General features: G+C 44.5%; 2 protein-coding genes across 2 annotated transcripts; both read right to left on the bottom strand.

Annotated features, from left to right (window-relative positions):
• Positions 1 to 3,057: 3,057 nt before the first annotated feature.
• On the bottom strand, positions 3,058 to 16,053 carry LOC139458115 (uncharacterized). Its single transcript, XM_071239423.1, has 8 exons — positions 15,578 to 16,053; positions 14,395 to 14,680; positions 13,743 to 13,929; positions 8,900 to 9,273; positions 8,020 to 8,159; positions 6,930 to 7,185; positions 5,493 to 5,585; positions 3,058 to 3,898 (listed from the first exon to the last, which is right to left on the bottom strand). The coding sequence occupies exons 1-8, from the start codon at positions 15,815 to 15,817 to the stop codon at positions 3,306 to 3,308; spliced, it is 2,169 nt and encodes a 722-aa protein (XP_071095524.1). The 5' UTR covers positions 15,818 to 16,053; the 3' UTR covers positions 3,058 to 3,305.
• On the bottom strand, positions 9,850 to 12,178 carry LOC139457969 (uncharacterized). The gene is made up of 5 exons (XM_071239304.1): positions 12,156 to 12,178; positions 11,761 to 11,799; positions 11,664 to 11,714; positions 11,222 to 11,323; positions 9,850 to 9,931 (listed from the first exon to the last, which is right to left on the bottom strand). The coding sequence occupies exons 1-5, from the start codon at positions 12,176 to 12,178 to the stop codon at positions 9,850 to 9,852; spliced, it is 297 nt and encodes a 98-aa protein (XP_071095405.1).
• Positions 16,054 to 16,606: the final 553 nt, after the last annotated feature.

Here is a 16,606-nt window from a genome sequence, read left to right as displayed (position 1 = left end):
CCGTACTGGATACTGCAGCTTTAAGTCAGCTCCACAAGCACTTATAGCGCCATATTTCGTTGCCCAGATTAGGTAGTCATAAACCGATCAGACCGTGTAACATGTGCCCGCATGTGTGAAGTGCCTGGAAACCTCATGCTAGACGCTCCCTCCTCTTGTACTGATCACACTCTAGCAGATCATGAAACCGGTTAATGTGTAACAGTAAGTTGTTTCATGTGTAACAGTCAGTTGGACTTCGTGTTAACAGATAAATCTTATCTTGAGGTAGCTAAAGCAGGCTTACATGTAAGTTACGTAGTTGGACTTCGTGTTAAAAGGTAAATCTTATCTTGAGGCAGCTAAAGCTGGTTTATATGTAAGTTACGTAGTTGGATTTCGTGTCAACAGGTAAATCTTATTTTGAGGCAGCTAAAGCAGGATTACATGTAAGTTACGTAGTTGGACCTTGTTTGTACATGTAGCAAGGCTGAACTTATGGTCAATCGCCTGGTATTTTCGATCCTTATGGTTTATATTCACTTCAATAAAAGGTCATCCTCACAGTTTCAGATTCATGTTGTTTAACGCCGCACTCAGCAATATTCCAGCCATAAGAGGGCGGTCTGTTAATATTCGAGTCTTAGCCAGACAATCCAGTGATTGACATGATGAACATCGCTCCACGCGATTGGGATACGATAACATGCATCAAACAAGTCAGCAAGCCTGTCCCCCCGATCCCGTTAGTCGCCTCATACGACAAGCATAGTCGTTTTCTACGGCAAGCATGGGTTGCTGACGACCTATTCTACCCCGGATCTTCACGGGTCTCATACTTACTCATACCATTGGTCGTGGGATTGTTCTGACATCTTCACGTAGAGCCCCACCCGTCTCTTCGGACATCATAACGTGGTCATGAGTGATATCACTAACTTCACACCTCACTAGTAACCTGTTCACATAATGTGTTAGGTCACTGAGAGTCGGGTGTTGGCTGGTTGGTTTGTTGTTTTACGCCGCACTCAGCAATATTGCAGCTATATGGCGGCGGTCTGTAAATAATCGAGTCTGGACCGGATAATCCAGAGATTGATATCATATCATGAGCATCGATCTAAGCAATTGGGATCAATTGCTTCAACCAAGTCAGCGAGTCAGGTGAGTGAGTGAGTTGGGTTTAACACCGCATTGAACAGTATATCATGGCGTGCCAGCTTAATGTGGGAGGAGAGATCTCAGACGTTTACCACTTCAGTAAAACCCACGAGCACGGGTATGATGCCTACAGACTTCGAAACTTAATCGGTGCGAACCAGGGTTCGAACCCACAATCATAGATTTCTGGCGTGCCCAAGGGACGCAATTCTGCACAGCGAATCGCGGCGCCTTAGACGACTGGGCAAACATTGCCTCCGCGAGTCAGGTGAAGAATACAAGAACACAATGATTACACCATACATCAGTTTGTAGGGAGGAATAGCCCTGTTTTCGTATCGTTTATAATCTCTTAGGAATATAAATTGCATTATGCGGCCCCTCCGTGGGCGTAGTACTTCTGTTTTAGTCCTGATATATTTACATTACGGAAGTCCGAGAGGGCAATAATCTACTGAACATATGATGTCAAATATTCGAACTTCAGGACCCATTGCTTTTCACAAGAGTAACTTTAGAAACATCATAGGAATACATAGGAATACGTAGGAACATAAATACTGAATGAACCGCACCTTGCCTTAGATAATGTCACACGACAAGCATCCATGTTTGTTTACAGGTGAGGTGAAATGGGGTTTAACGTGTGTGGCTGCTTGTACTAGTCTAGACCCATGCCGATTTATAGTGCTAGCTCACTGAGATACCATGCCGCAGTTTAACATGACTACCCCACTCAGACACAGTATACTGACTCCGAGCCGACTAGTCCTTGTTTTAGCCCCTTAATGCCGAGCGCCAGACAGGGTAACAACAAGTGCCTTCTTTTAACGTCTTTTGGTATGACGCGGTTGGGGATCGAACCCCGGACCTTCCGCTCTCCGGGCGGACGCTCTACCATTAGACCACGGAGGCGGTCTGTTTGTATACAGACATTCGGCAACCAGTATGTAGTCATTTAGGATACGTTGTGCAACACGTTTGAGGTTGTACATCGTACATCAATGAACATAACTTACTGACCTCATTTGGATATCTATCGGATCGGATACCAAGATTGTCGGATTGGTTTATCGATCACACTACCCATTTCAAGACAAAGCTTGTTAAATCGAGATGATTGGTTGGTTGGTGTGTTGTTTTACGCCGAACTCAGCAATATTCCAGCTATATAACGGCAGTCTGTAAATGATCGAGTCTGGACATGGTACATAATCATGTCATCGACAAGTGAGTGAGTGAGTGAGTATGGTTTTACGCCGCTTTTAGCAATATTCCAGCAATATCACGGCGGGGGACACCAGAAATGGGCTTCACACATTGTACCCATGTCGGGAATCGAACCCAGGTCTTAGGCGTGACGAGCGAACGCTTTAACCACTAGGCTACCCGACCGCCCCTCATCGACAAGCATAGTCGCCTTTTACGGCAAGAATGGGTTCACAGGATGATCTATTCTACCCCGAATCTTCACGGGATGATAAATTATTCGCTCTTGGATGCTTGTTTGTTGTTTAACGCTTCACTCGGCAATATTGTAACTATCTGACGGCGGTCCGTAATTAATCCAGTGTGGACCACACAATCCAGTGATTGACATCATGAGCATCTATCTACGTCGTTTGGATACGATGACATGTCGGCGAGCCTAACCACCGGATTCCCGTTGGGCTCGCTGACTTGGTTGATGCATGTCATCGTTTCTCAATTGCGTGGATCGATGGTCACGGTGTTAGTCGCTGGATTGTCTGGTTTACAGACGACGTGGATGGTCACCTTTGGGGCATATGTATGGTTGGGTGGCGGTTCGAGCCTGGACATGTGTCTGTGGTACCATATCATCAAGCAGCAGAGACAGACGTTTTATTGTTAAATAGGTAAATTTGAGACTACAAAACAAACAGAATCTGTGTGTACATGACTTGTAACAATGACATTATCGTTTATTAAAATTCGTTTCCATTCTGAATGACGGGAGAAGATATAAAGTTAACAGGGCAAAACAAGTATTTACATGTTGTCACGCTGCAGTATGTCGTCGCGACAATGTCGCTGCAGTATGTCGTGATGCCGTCGGATGTCGTCGCGACAATGTCGCTGCAGTATGAACATTGGTCTTCATTTGTTCTGCCGTCTGTGTAGGTCATTCTGTGGTCTTTTGGTTATTACCAGCCACACGCTTTGATGACGTCATCCCACTGGGTACCCACCCCACACGACATGATGGCGTACGAAGAGGACGTACACTGAATGAACTTCTTCGGGTCGGAGTGGGCATGCAAGGAGCCTACGCGTGCGGTTTTACAAGGATTATCAACAACCTTGACCTTCACGGCGTTGGAGCCAACCTTGGCGCAGTTTTGAATGTCGTCGTTGTAGACGGTGCCTTGTCCGCATGACCTGACGTGGGAGATGCTGTGCAAGTCGCACTGTATGTACTTTGTCTGGTCCGTGGGGTGGGGGAAGTGCATCTTGCTGGGCACAAGCATGTCGTTACAGATGTAGTCGAAAATTGAGTCGTTGAAGCTAATGGGCTCGGCGAGGGAGAAGATGGCAGCGTTGTTACACGTCAGAGATGAGGGGTTAAAACTACCTTGGTTTGGGCAGTCTGTGATGTACATGTTTCCTCTGACGTCACAGACGATGAACTTGCTGACGTCAAAGGGATGAGGCTTGATCCTGAACCTGGCGGCAATGACGTCACTGTTGCAGGGGTTAGATATGCGAGCAGCCTTGGGGGGCAGGGTGCTGGTTGTCGCTGAAACACAAACACTTAATTACTTTAGACCGTGGTACTGTATTACTTGCATTGCGGATCCGGCGAGTGTTTGTTTGTTTGTTTGTTTGTTTGTTTGTTTGTTGTTTAACGCCGCACTCAGCAATCTTCCAGCTACATGACGGCGGTCTGTAAATAATCGAGTCTGGACCCCAGACAATCCAGTGATTGACATTATGAGCATCGATCCAGGCAATTGGAATACGATGACATGCATCAACCAAGACAGCCTCACCACCCGATCCTGTTAGTCGCCTTTTATAGCAAGCATGAGTTGCTGAAGACCTATTCTACCCTGGATCTTCACGGGTGAAGAGCACTCTTAACGCTATGATTACTTTAAATCTATTCTGAAGAGCAATCTTCGTGCTATGACGACGGTAAATTTATACTGAATAGCAATCTTAGCTCTATGACGACGGTAAATCTATTCTGAAGAGCACTCTTAACGCTATGATTACTTTAAATCTATTCTGAAGAGCAATCTTCGTGCTATGACGACGGTAAATTTATACTGAATAGCAATCTTAGCTCTATGACGACGGTAAATCTATTCTGAAGAGAAATCTTAGCTCTATGACGACGGTAAATCTATTCTGAAGAGAAATCTTAGCGCTATGACTACTTTAAATCTATTCTGAAGAGCAATCTTTGCGCTCTGGCTTTGGTAGATCTATGCTATAGCCAGTCTTAGACTTATTCTCGGGAATAATGCCTACAGTATATCATGAATAATGTCTGAGGTATATCTTTAATAATGTCTTACATTTGTCATGAATAAGGTACACAGTCTCTCATGAACAAGTAAGTCGTGAATAATGTCTTTAATCTCCCGTAAATTATCTTTAAAGTAAAACGCGAATAAAGTCTAAAGTATATCGTTAATAATTTTTAAATCTCTATAGAATAATGACTAAAGTCTCTCGTGAATAATGTCGAAATTCTCCCGTGAAAATGATGTCTTAAGTCTCTCGTAAGTAAGGTCGAAAATATCTAATGAATAATGTCTAAATCCTCTCGTGATTTGTTTACAGTCACTCGTAAATCATGTTTCAAGTAGATCGTGAATAATATCGTAAGTATCTCGTGAATAATGTGGAAAGTACATCGTCAATGATGTCTTTAATTCGCTCGCGTATCGTGTCTAAAGCATATCGTGAATAATGTCTAAATTATCCTGTGAATAATATCTAAAGTAAATCGGGAATAATGTCAAAAGTGTGTCACGAAAAAGTCAAAAGTATATCGCAAATAATGTCTATAATCTGTCATAAATATTTTTTAAAGAATATCGGGGATAATGTCTAAAGTATATCCCGAATAATGTTTTAATCTCTCCAGAATAATGTCTAAAGTTTTTTTGCAAAAAGTACGTGAAGTATATCATGAATAATGTGTAAAGTTTAATAAGATCAACCGAAAACCAATTAGTCACAGGTTAAAATTGCTCTGCAGGAATGTTTTTTTGCAGGTTTACACGTCCGAAGCCACTGTTTTTGTGTATTTTGTGTGAGATCTAAGAAGGCCACGGTGTGGTGGAACGGGTAATGAGTGAGGCGGTATTCTAGGGTCTCACTTGGACACGAGGGCGTCTGGAATCCGTTGTTGACCAGGTCTGCCTCTGTGCACGGCCGCTCTCCCTCCCATGTACGACACACCACCTTGACCACTGAAACACGCGCGACTATTGTACACAACGATGTTCACGTGACACACCACCTTGACCACTGAAACACGCGCGACTATTGTACACAACGATGTTCAGGTGACACACCACCTTGACCACTGAAACACGTGCGACTATGCTACACAACGATGTTCACGTGACGATGTGTATACAACGATGTTTACGTCACTATGTGTATACAACGATGTTCACGTGAATAAATGTATACAACGATGTTCACGTGAATAAATGTATAGAACGATGTTCACGTCACTATGTGTATACAACGATGTTCACGTGACTACATGTATACAACGATGTTCACGTGACTACATGTATATAACGATGTTCACCTGACTACATGTATATAACGATGTTCACGTGACTATGTGTATATAACGCTTCCATTGTACGATACCTCCTCATCTTGGTAAAACATGCTGCTATGCTATACATTTTGTGTATTTGTTTGCTTCTTAAAGCCGCACTCAACAATATTCCAGCTACATGACGGCGGTCTGTAAAAAATCGAGTCTGGACCAGGCAGTCCAGTGATTGACATCATGAGCATCGATCCACGCAATTGGGATTGATGACATGCATCAACGAAGTCAGCGAGCCTGACCACCCGATCCCGTGGTATGCAACGATGACTATTTGTATTGCATTTCATTGCTCAGAAGCTTCAATTTGATATTTTTGCTATAAGCGTTATACGTGGTTACGTCAATGTTAAGGGACACACACACATCAGCCTTAAGTAATCACCACCTCATTCAAAATATATTTCCGAAAATAATGTCAAAACCTGATGTAAACCCAACTGAACGCCTTCGCAATTCGCTGTGCAGAGTTGCGGCCCTTGGACACGCCAGAAACCTATGATTTTTGGGTTCGAATCCCGGTTCGCCCCGATTATGTTTCTAGGTTTGTCAGCACCATACCCGTGCTCGTTGGTTTCACCGAAGTGGTAAACGTCTGAGACCTGCATCACTTCGGGCTTTCCTCCCACATTAAGCTGACACGCCGCGATATAACTGAATACTGTTCAAAGCGGCGTTAAACCCAACTCACTCACTCACTCACTCACTTATTTCTCTGGATCACAGTGAATAAGATTTAACACGGCTAAATTGACTACAGTAAACTACGGTTATAACGAACACAAAGGGACCACTAATTTCATTTCGTAATAACCGTAGTTCGTTATAAGCATCCATACAGCATATATACAACAAATGGCCGGGACTAAAATTAAGTTCGCTTTATCCGTCTGTTCGTAATAAGCGTGTTCGTTATAAACGTAGTTTACTGTATATGATGTCTGACGTGAACATCTGGCAGTACCTGAAGTGACAGGGGCATCCACCACACTGAGCGAGAACTTGGCATCTCGGCACTTCAACACATCGGAGCAAGACTCCTGGAGCTTGGTGCCAATAACAGTCACGTAGAGTGGTCTCCCTTCCCTGGTGGTGTTGACCTTCATGATGGAAGGTCGCCCGTCCACTACCTGCGCTTTGACGTTGTAGAAGGCTGGGCCGGGGTTGGGCGTGTCGTAGGAGGCGTATATCTTCAGGATGCCGCATTCCACATCCGTTTTCTGTCAGTATAAATCACAAGGTGAAGCCGGCGAAGGATTACGCCTGTGTGGGTATTAGTTTAGAATTATCAAGCTGGTCTATATCATGTAGGACGATCAGATCTGGGTCTACCAGACAATCACGTCGGTAATCTACCAGACAATATACAATACACACAATCTAGTCAATACTCTCGCAAACATACTGGCAAACAAGCCTCCAGACGACCTACCAGACAGTCTAACAGACACTCTAGCAGACAATCTAGCATACAGTCTACAAGACCATCTAACTGGCAATCTAGCCGACACTCTAACAGACAGGCTAACCGACAATCGAGCAGACAATCGAGCAGACGATCTAGCCGACAATCTAACAGACAGGCTAACCGACAATCGAGCAGACAATCGAGCAGACAATCGAGCAGACAATCTAACAGACAGGCTAACAGACAATCGAGCAGACGATCTAGCAGACAATCTAATTAACAATCTTGGAACAGTCAAGCCAACAATCCTCGGGCTACGGAACCAATCACCGTCACGCCTCATAAACATTCATCCCCTAGCCGATTCTTATAACAGACATGTAATAGGAGGAACTTTTTCCGCCCCGGCATCTCCGCGAAGGGCTACATCAATAACGTATTAAAAGCGGGGTACATATTCCGGCATCTCCGCGAAGGGCTACATCAATAACATATTAAAAGCGGGGTACATATTCCGGCATCTCCGCTAAGGGCTACAACAAACATCATATTAAAAGCAGAGTACAAGTATTCCGGCATCTCCGCGAAGGGCTACAAGAAACACCATAAGAAAAACGGAGTATACATATTTCAAAGATAGACTCACAATGACTTTGTCTGTGCCCGACGCTGAGGTGGAATTGTTTGGGTGTAGAACGAATGTGTTTGTCACGGTGTCCGTGCCGAGAGGCGTGGTCACTGAGGAGGGCGTGTCATCGTCGGACGTGGCTGATATTACTTTTGGGGCTGGAAAGAGATCGGATACTGTAGATGCTTCTTCAAAACATTAAATAAGTGCATCTTGATACATTGCTATATTATGCGTCTGACTGAATGTGTAGCTCAAACAACAATAATCAAACTTAAATAAGTGCATCTTCATACACGGCTGCATAATGCTTATGACTGAACTGGTATGTCAAACTACAGCTACAGCTGTTGCCAATAGCGATTAAAAGGTTCATTCGAACCGATAGAATATATGTGGGCACAAATGGCAATCTGACTGACAGACATCTCCAATAATCAAGTGAGTAATCAAACACGGGTTTTCATTATTTTTGCTAAACGCACTTGTGTTGTTTGATGACTGTGCAGGCGGACGATGTATTGTTAAACAAGGCACAATTGTCAACATCAGCCGTATCCTACTGTCTCAGCAAGCACATCAGTCACTTATGTATAACGGGGCGGTGGGGTAGCCTAGTGGTTAAAGCGTTTGCTCGTCGCACAGAGGGCCCGGGTTCAATTACCGACATGGGTACAATGTGTGAAGCCAATTTCTGGTGTCACCGCCGTGGTATATTGCTAGGATGTTGCTTAAAAAAAAGGCGTAAAGCCATACTCACTCACTCACTCACTCACTCACTCGCTCGCTCGCTCTCTCACTCACTCACTCACTCCCTTTCAATCACTCACTCACTCACTCACTCACTCACCCACTTTAGTACAACCACTCTGTACTCTGACTGACGGACAACACGTACCTCTACAAGAGCGCTTCTTGATCTCATACACCAAGTGGTCGATCTCGCCGAAGTTGTTGAGTTTGTAGTAATGTGTGCAGCTGGGTTGACTGGCCACGTTGTTTAGTTCCTCGTCGTTGACGCTGCCTACCCCGACGGTGAACATGATGACCCCCTTGTCCTTGGCCTTCTGGGCTGCGGCGACGGTCGCTGGGCGGTTGCCCGAGGCGCCATCAGTCAGTAGGATAGTCACTCTCTTGGCGTTGATACGAGCCCCTTCATTGGCTGTGAAGATTGATGACGTGACAACGTCGATGGCGGCCGCTGTGTTGGTGGTGTGGCCGCTCTTCTGGACTCTACCGATGGCGTAGTTCAGGGACGTCTTCTCTGAGTAGCTGTGTTTAGATACATATATGACATCAAAGTGCATCTTCTCAGTTGGCTCTAAGAGGGTACGTAAGTCCCACATCATTCGAAGTGTTTATATGCATGCCAGAATTTTAATACGTAGAATTTTTGTCATTTTAATATTTGGCTTAACTATCGCCAGTGACTGAAGGGTTGATATAAATCCTGCCAGGGTCCATGCAGGAAGCAAAGGTACTGTAAGCCCCCATGGTCCCTGGTATGGTGATCTCCCTTTAGTTACTGGCGATCTCTAGCCCATTTTTATATTGTGTTGTTCACTGATACTTAGGACTTTTATATATTCTCAACTAGTTTTAAATAGACTCTGTGATATTCTAGTTATTGTACTGTCCATCGTTGACAGCTTTTTATATTGCCTAAATATGTGTATTATTAATGTACTTCTCGTCACGATATGGCTGAAATACTGCCGATGTGACGTTAAATCTTAATTCACTCACTCACTTCTCAGTTGGGGGGCTGTTCGTCAGTTGGGGGGCTGTTCGTCAGTTGGGGGGCTGTTCGTCAGTTGGGGGGCTGTTCGTCAGTTGGGGGGCTGTTCGTCAGTTGGGGGGCTGTTCGTCAGTTGGGGTCTGTTCGTCAGTTGGGGGGCTGTTCCCACCAGCTTCCAATTGAGGCTGGGCGCTGATTGTGTATAGTTTGTAAGGAAATTATTTTTGAAGATGAACATCGTGCTGTGTTTGTTTGTAATGTTTACCAACATCAACGATGTCAATATATCATCTTTTCCGACAAAAGGTTTGATACTGTAAATAATGTATGTACATAAAACATAATTTAGTTCTTCACGCTGATAATGCAATTTGGTTACGCCTTTTGAGTGTGAACTGATGTATTGTTAATGTTCTCTCTCTTCATGTGAATCTGTAATGTTAAATGGGCATGTGGCCTTCACCACGACATAGTGAGTGAGTGAGTGAGTGAGTGAGAGAGAGAGAGAGAGAGTGAGTGAGTGAGTAAGTGAGTGAGAGAGTGAGTGAGTGAATGACGCGAAAGCAGCATGAAAACGTACACGTGCCTTTTGGTATCAGGACATCAAAATGTAACATTTGTCGACAAAATGAATGGAAAACGATTGGTAAAAGATGCCAAAAGTATCGCCAGGGTGTGTATGTACATCCTTCACCAATACCTCTGTACAACCAATACCTCTGTACAACCAATACCTGCATACAAGCAATTCCTCTGTTCAACCAAAACCCGTATACAACCAATTCCTCTGTGCAACCAATACCTGCATACAAGCAATCGCTCTGTACAACCAATACCTGCATACAAGCAATCCCTCTGTACAACCAATACCTGCATACAAGCAATCCCTCTGTACAACCAAATCCTCTGTACAACCAATACCTGCATACAACCAATACCTCTGTACAACCAATACCTGCATACAAGCAATTCCTCTGTTCAACCAAAACCCGTATACAACCAATTCCTCTGTGCAACCAATACCTGCATACAAGCAATCGCTCTGTACAACCAATACCTGCATACAAGCAATCCCTCTGTACAACCAATACCTGCATACAAGCAATCCCTCTGTACAACCAAATCCTCTGTACAACCAATACCTGCATACAAGCAATCCCGCTGTACAACCAATACCTGCATACAAGCAATTCCTCTGTACAACCAATACCTGCATACAAGCAATCCCGCTGTAGAACCAATTCCTCTGTACAACCAATACCTGCATACAAGCAATTCCTCTGTACAACCAATACCTGCATACAAGCAATTCCTCTGTACAACCAACACCTGCATACAAGCAATCCCGCTGTAGAACCAATTCCTCTGTACAACCAATACCTGCATACAAGCAATTCCTCTGTACAACCAATACCTGCATACAAGCAATTCCTCTGTACAACCAATACCTGCATACAAGCAATCCCTCTGTACAACCAATACCTGCATACAAGCAATCCCTCTGTACAACCAATTCCTCTGTACAACCAACACCTGCATACAAGCAATCCCGCTGTAGAACCAATTCCTCTGTACAACCAATACCTGCATACAAGCAATTCCTCTGTACAACCAATACCTGCATACAAGCAATTCCTCTGTACAACCAATACCTGCATACAAGCAATCCCTCTGTACAACCAATACCTGCATACAAGCAATCCCTCTGTACAACCAATTCCTCTGTACAACCAATACCTGCATACAAGCAATCCCGCTGTACAACCAATACCTGCATACAAGCAATCCCTCTGTACAACCAATCCCTCTGTACAACCAATACCTGCATACAAGCAATCCCTCTGTACAACCAATCCCGCTGTACAACCAATACCTGCATACAAGCAATCCCTCTGTACAACCAATCCCTCTGTACAACCAATACCTGCATACAAGCAATCCCTCTGTACAACCAATTCCTCTGTACAACCAATACCTGCATACAAGCAATTCCGCTGTACAACCAATTCCTGCATACAAGCAATCCCTCTGTACAACCAATTCCTCTGTACAACCAATACCTGCATACAAGCAATTCCTCTGTACAACCAATACCTGCATACAAGCAATTCCTCTGTTCTACCAATACCCGTATACAACCAATTCCTCTGTACAACCAATACCTGCATACAAGCAATTCCTCTGTACAACCAATACCTGCATACAAGCAATTCCTCTGTTCAACCAATACCCGTATACAACCAATTCCTCTGGACAACCAATACATCCATACAACAAATACCTGTGTACAACGAATACTCGTATACAACCAATATCTGTATACAACAATACCTATGTAAAACCAATACTTGCATACAACCAATACGTGTGTTACACTAATACCCGTCTGCAACCACTACCTCTGTACAAACAATACCTCTGTACAAACAATACATCCATACAGCCAATTCCCCTGTACAACCAATACATCCATAGAACCAATACTCGTGTACAACCAATACCTGTATACAACCAATACGTGCGTACAACCAATACCTGTGTACATCCAATAGCTGCATACAACCAATACCTGTGTACAACCAATACCTGCATACAACCAATACCTCTGTACAACCAATACCTCTGTACAACCAATACCTGCATACAACCAATACCGGTATACAACGAATACCGGTATACAACCAATACCGGTATACAACCAATACCGGTATACAACCAATACCTGTGTACAACCAATACCTCTGTACAACCAATACCTATGTACAACCAATACCTGTGTACAACCAATACATGTGTACAACCAATACCTGTGTACTACCAATACCTGTATACAACCAATACCTGTGTACAACCAATACCTGTGTACAACCAATACCTGTATACAACCAATACCTATGTACAACCAATACCTGTGTACAACCAATACTGGTATACAACCAAAACCGGTATACAACCAATACCTATGTACAACCAATACCTCTGTACAACCAATACCTGTATACAACCAATACCTCTGTACAACCAATACCTGTGTACAACCAATACCTGTATACAACCAATACCTGTGTACAACCAATACCTGTGTACAACCAATACCTGTGTACAACCAATACCTGTATACAACCAATACCTGTATACAACCAATACCTCTGTACAACCAATACCTGTGTACAACCAATACCTGTATACAACCAATACCTATGTACAACCAATACTCGTGTACAACCAATACCTATGTACAACCAATACCTGTGTACAACCAATACCTCTGTACAACCAATACCTGTTTACAACCAATACCTATGTACAACCAATACCTGTGTACAACCAATACTGGTATACAACCAATACCGGTATACAACCAATACCTGTATACAACCAATACCTATGTACAACCAATACTCGTGTACAACCAATACCTGTGTACAACCAATACATGTGTACAACCAATACCTCTGTACAACCAATATCTCTGTACAACCAATTCCTGCATACAACCAATACCTGTATACAACCAATACCTGCATACAACCAATACCGGTATACAACCAATACCGGTATACAACCAATACCTGTGTACAACCAATACATGTGTAAAACCAATACCTATGTACAACCAATACCTCTGTACAACCAATACCTCTGTACAACCAATACCTCTGTACAACCAATACCTCTATACAACCAATACCTATGTACAACCAATACCTGTGTACAACCAATACCTGTGTACAACAAATACCTGTGTAGAACCAATACCTGTATACAACCAATACCTCTGTACAACCAATACCTGTTTTCAACCAATACCTGTGTACAACCAATACCTGCATACAACCAATACCTGTGTACAACCAATACCGGTATACAACCAATACCTGTATACAACCAATGCTCGTTAAAGTGAAGGAACTGCCCCATTCACGCATTCCGCTAACTGTCGGGTTTGTACATTTAAGCTAACGGTATAAGACTAATAGTAATAACGGGGTAATTATAGTACCTGTTAAGGTGGATGACATTCCCAACGTGGCTGCTGAACTCCACGACGGCAACCTGAACGCCTTGTTTAGAGATGTTGAAGTCGCGGACAACGTTGATGACGAAGCCTTTGACCCGCTCAAACTCATCAGGGTGAATGCTACCAGATCCGTCCAAGACGAAGGCTAGGTCCAGCTCAGAGGAACAGCCTGGGATAAAATAGTCTATATTATAGAACTATTGATATATCAGCTCTTGGGATCAGACAAGGACATAAATAAAGTTTATTATCAGAGCATGTGTGTCATACTGATTTTACAAAACGAGTGGGGGGTACGGGTGGCCCAGTCGTCTAAGGCGCCGCGATTCGCTGTGCAGAGTTGCATCCCTTGGGCACGCCAGAAACCTATGATTGTGGGTTCGAATCCCGGTTCGCCCCGATTATGTTTCTAGGTTTGTCAGCACCATACCCGTGCTCATGGGTTTGCTCAAACGTCTGAGACCTGCATCACTTCGGGCTTTCCTCCCACATTAAGCTGACACTCCGTGATATAACTGGAATAGTGTGAAAAGCGGGGTTAAACCCAACTTACTCACTCACTCACTCAAAACGAGTGTCAGAATTCTTGCCGCCCCCAACCCCGCCCCCGCCCCCGCCCCCGCCCTCGCTTCACCTGTATCTCTGATCTGTTGTGCCGCCAGGATGTAGCTGTTCATGTAGGCCCCCCTTCTATAGTCCGTGGACCAGAACTGGGCTTGTGACACCGTGTCAGCTGGTAGAGACGGGCGGTTTAGTGAGAGTATGAAGAGAACGGCGCCCAGTCCTGAGTACAGCGGCTTCCTTAGATCGCTCCAAGAGACGCGCGTCCAGTCAATGCCGAAAGCGGACTTGATGTGCGCACAGGGGTTCCGCAGAGGGTGTGCGCAGGCGGAAGTCTTGGCAAACATGGCGTAGTCCACCTAGTAGAAGGAGCAGCAGTCAGGTAACACAGGACATCGGTTAATAGTGGCAAAACATGCACTTTCAATAGTTGGTGAGGTGAAATGGAGTTTAACGTCGCGTCCGAGATTATTGCACTTATATAGCGACGTGCATACACGTCAAGGCGTGTGGCTTCTTGTACTAGTCTAGACCCATGCCGATTTGATAGTGCTAGCTCACTGAGATACCATGCCGCAGTTTAACATGAATATCCCACTCAGACACAGTTTACTCACTCCGAACCTACCAGTCCTTGTTTTAGCCCCTTAATGCCGAGCGCCAGACAGGGTAACAACAAGTGCCATCTTTTAACGTCTATTGGTATGAGGCGGCCGGGGATCGAACCCCGGACCTTTCGCTCTCTATTTTCAATTTTAGTCGGATCTGCACCTGTGGAGGGGGGAGGGGGGGGGTTGTTTGGTTCTTGTCGGTTGGGACAGTACTCTGGTGCTGTAGCATCAGTTTCATGCGACTGCCAGCCCCGCGTCCATGTTCGCGGCGTTAACCAAGAGGTGAACATCAACGATGTAACCATGGGCATCCCTATCAACGCCGTGATTTTGTTGGAATATTGCTAAAAGCGGCGTAAAATCCGTAAAAACTGTTGTACTGAAATGCTTGCCCTCGATTATCTAGTCATTTTCTGTACATTTATGTGATCAGGCCACACCCCCTTCCACCCTAGGGAGAATCTTGGTAGAATTGGTATCAGTCACTGGATTGTCTGGTCTAGACTCGAGTATTTACATGCCGCTGTCGGATAGCTGAAATAATGCTGAGTGCGGCGTTAAACAACAAACACATACTTCCCCACTTAACGGACCAGTTTTCATTCAGTTTACACTCTCATGTCCGTGCGGATCATACTAACATACCTTCCATATTCCGCCGTCGTAGCCGACTCTGTAGGTGTCGGCAGCCTCACCATCTTGACTCTCCACAAACGCCAGACGCCGTAGTAAGAATCGATCATCCGTGAATAAGCACTGAGCTCTTATCCGGTCAACCACAGCCTCCACCACCTCCTGTCCGGCAGCGTTCTCGGTCAGAGTCAGATCCATCCCCTGACCACTGGCCAACACCACGAACATCAACAGTAACGTCAGCAGCGCCATGACAACAGCAGTCACGTCTGTAGTAGTAGCCCAAGCAGCTCTGATGTTCGTACTTTATATAATGAGCTGAATGTGTTTCCGTGGCGAACCAAGAATAAGTGAAGATATCACAACAATATATATGCAGATTTTCTCTGCACAAACAACCTCTTACACTGTCCTATAATGCAGTGTTTCAAATCAAGGTGAGCGAATGTGGTTAAATTCTGAGCGAGGACCACAAAAACCGTCCCTGGAAAACTGACCTACGGTTTCCAAACTGTGGTTACCTGATCTCTCCTTCCGCAACCCACACCCACATATAAAGAACGACATGACAGATGACGATTCTTATATACTTTATAAACAGGATGCCAGAACAGGTGAGCGCGATCTGTTGAAGGCGGTCCAATTGTTTGAATGGTGACAATGAGGATGAAGGTGTATATTGTCTCCATCGCTGTGTCACGTGACCATCAGGGTGAGGCCGACGTCGGAATGGTGGCAGGGTGTGGCAAGACGTGACTTGGGGGGTTGGCTTCAGTCTGGCAAATTGTTGTCTGATGTAGACAGGTAGGCGCGCCGCCCACCACACTCGCTGCATCAACAACATGGCCGCCAATACACAATGGCCGTCAGAAGTTCTCGCTCTCGTGTGAACAAGCGAGAAGCACGCACCCGGTTGCTGTGATTTTGATATGAGTTTGTGTAAACATACAATCACTTTTATAGAAATAGTTGGCATGAATTACCATAAGATAGTCGAGTTTGTTCAGTAGCTGATATGTTGACTTATAATGATTGATTATG

The sequence above is a fragment of the Haliotis cracherodii genome, unplaced genomic scaffold, assembly GCF_022045235.1.
Source record: "Haliotis cracherodii isolate W230 unplaced genomic scaffold, xgHalCrac1.p SCAF_12, whole genome shotgun sequence".
Lineage (NCBI taxonomy): Eukaryota > Metazoa > Mollusca > Gastropoda > Lepetellida > Haliotidae > Haliotis > Haliotis cracherodii.
The sequence above is the reverse complement of the archived record's forward strand: the minus strand, read 5'-3'. Positions and strand labels throughout refer to the sequence as shown.

What these genes read in the sequence shown, in the direction of transcription:
- LOC139457969 (XM_071239304.1), bottom strand. Translation starts at nt 12,178, where the DNA reads ATGGATGTATTGTTTGTACAGAG. An exon ending in ATTGGTTGTACAGAGGGATT is followed by an intron (nt 11,715 to 11,760) that starts GCTTGTATGCAG and finishes GCTTGTATGCAG; the next exon opens with GTATTGGTTGTACAGAGGAA. An exon ending in GAGGGATTGCTTGTATGCAG is followed by an intron (nt 9,932 to 11,221) that starts GTATTGGTTGTA and finishes ATACACAATCAG; the next exon opens with CGCCCAGCCTCAATTGGAAG.
- LOC139458115 (XM_071239423.1), bottom strand. Translation starts at nt 15,817, where the DNA reads ATGGCGCTGCTGACGTTACTGTTGATGTTCGTGGTGTTGGCCAGTGGT. An exon ending in AATGTCATCCACCTTAACAG is followed by an intron (nt 9,274 to 13,742) that starts GTACTATAATTA and finishes ATCTAAACACAG; the next exon opens with CTACTCAGAGAAGACGTCCC. An exon ending in CGGGCACAGACAAAGTCATT is followed by an intron (nt 7,186 to 8,019) that starts GTGAGTCTATCT and finishes TTATACTGACAG; the next exon opens with AAAACGGATGTGGAATGCGG.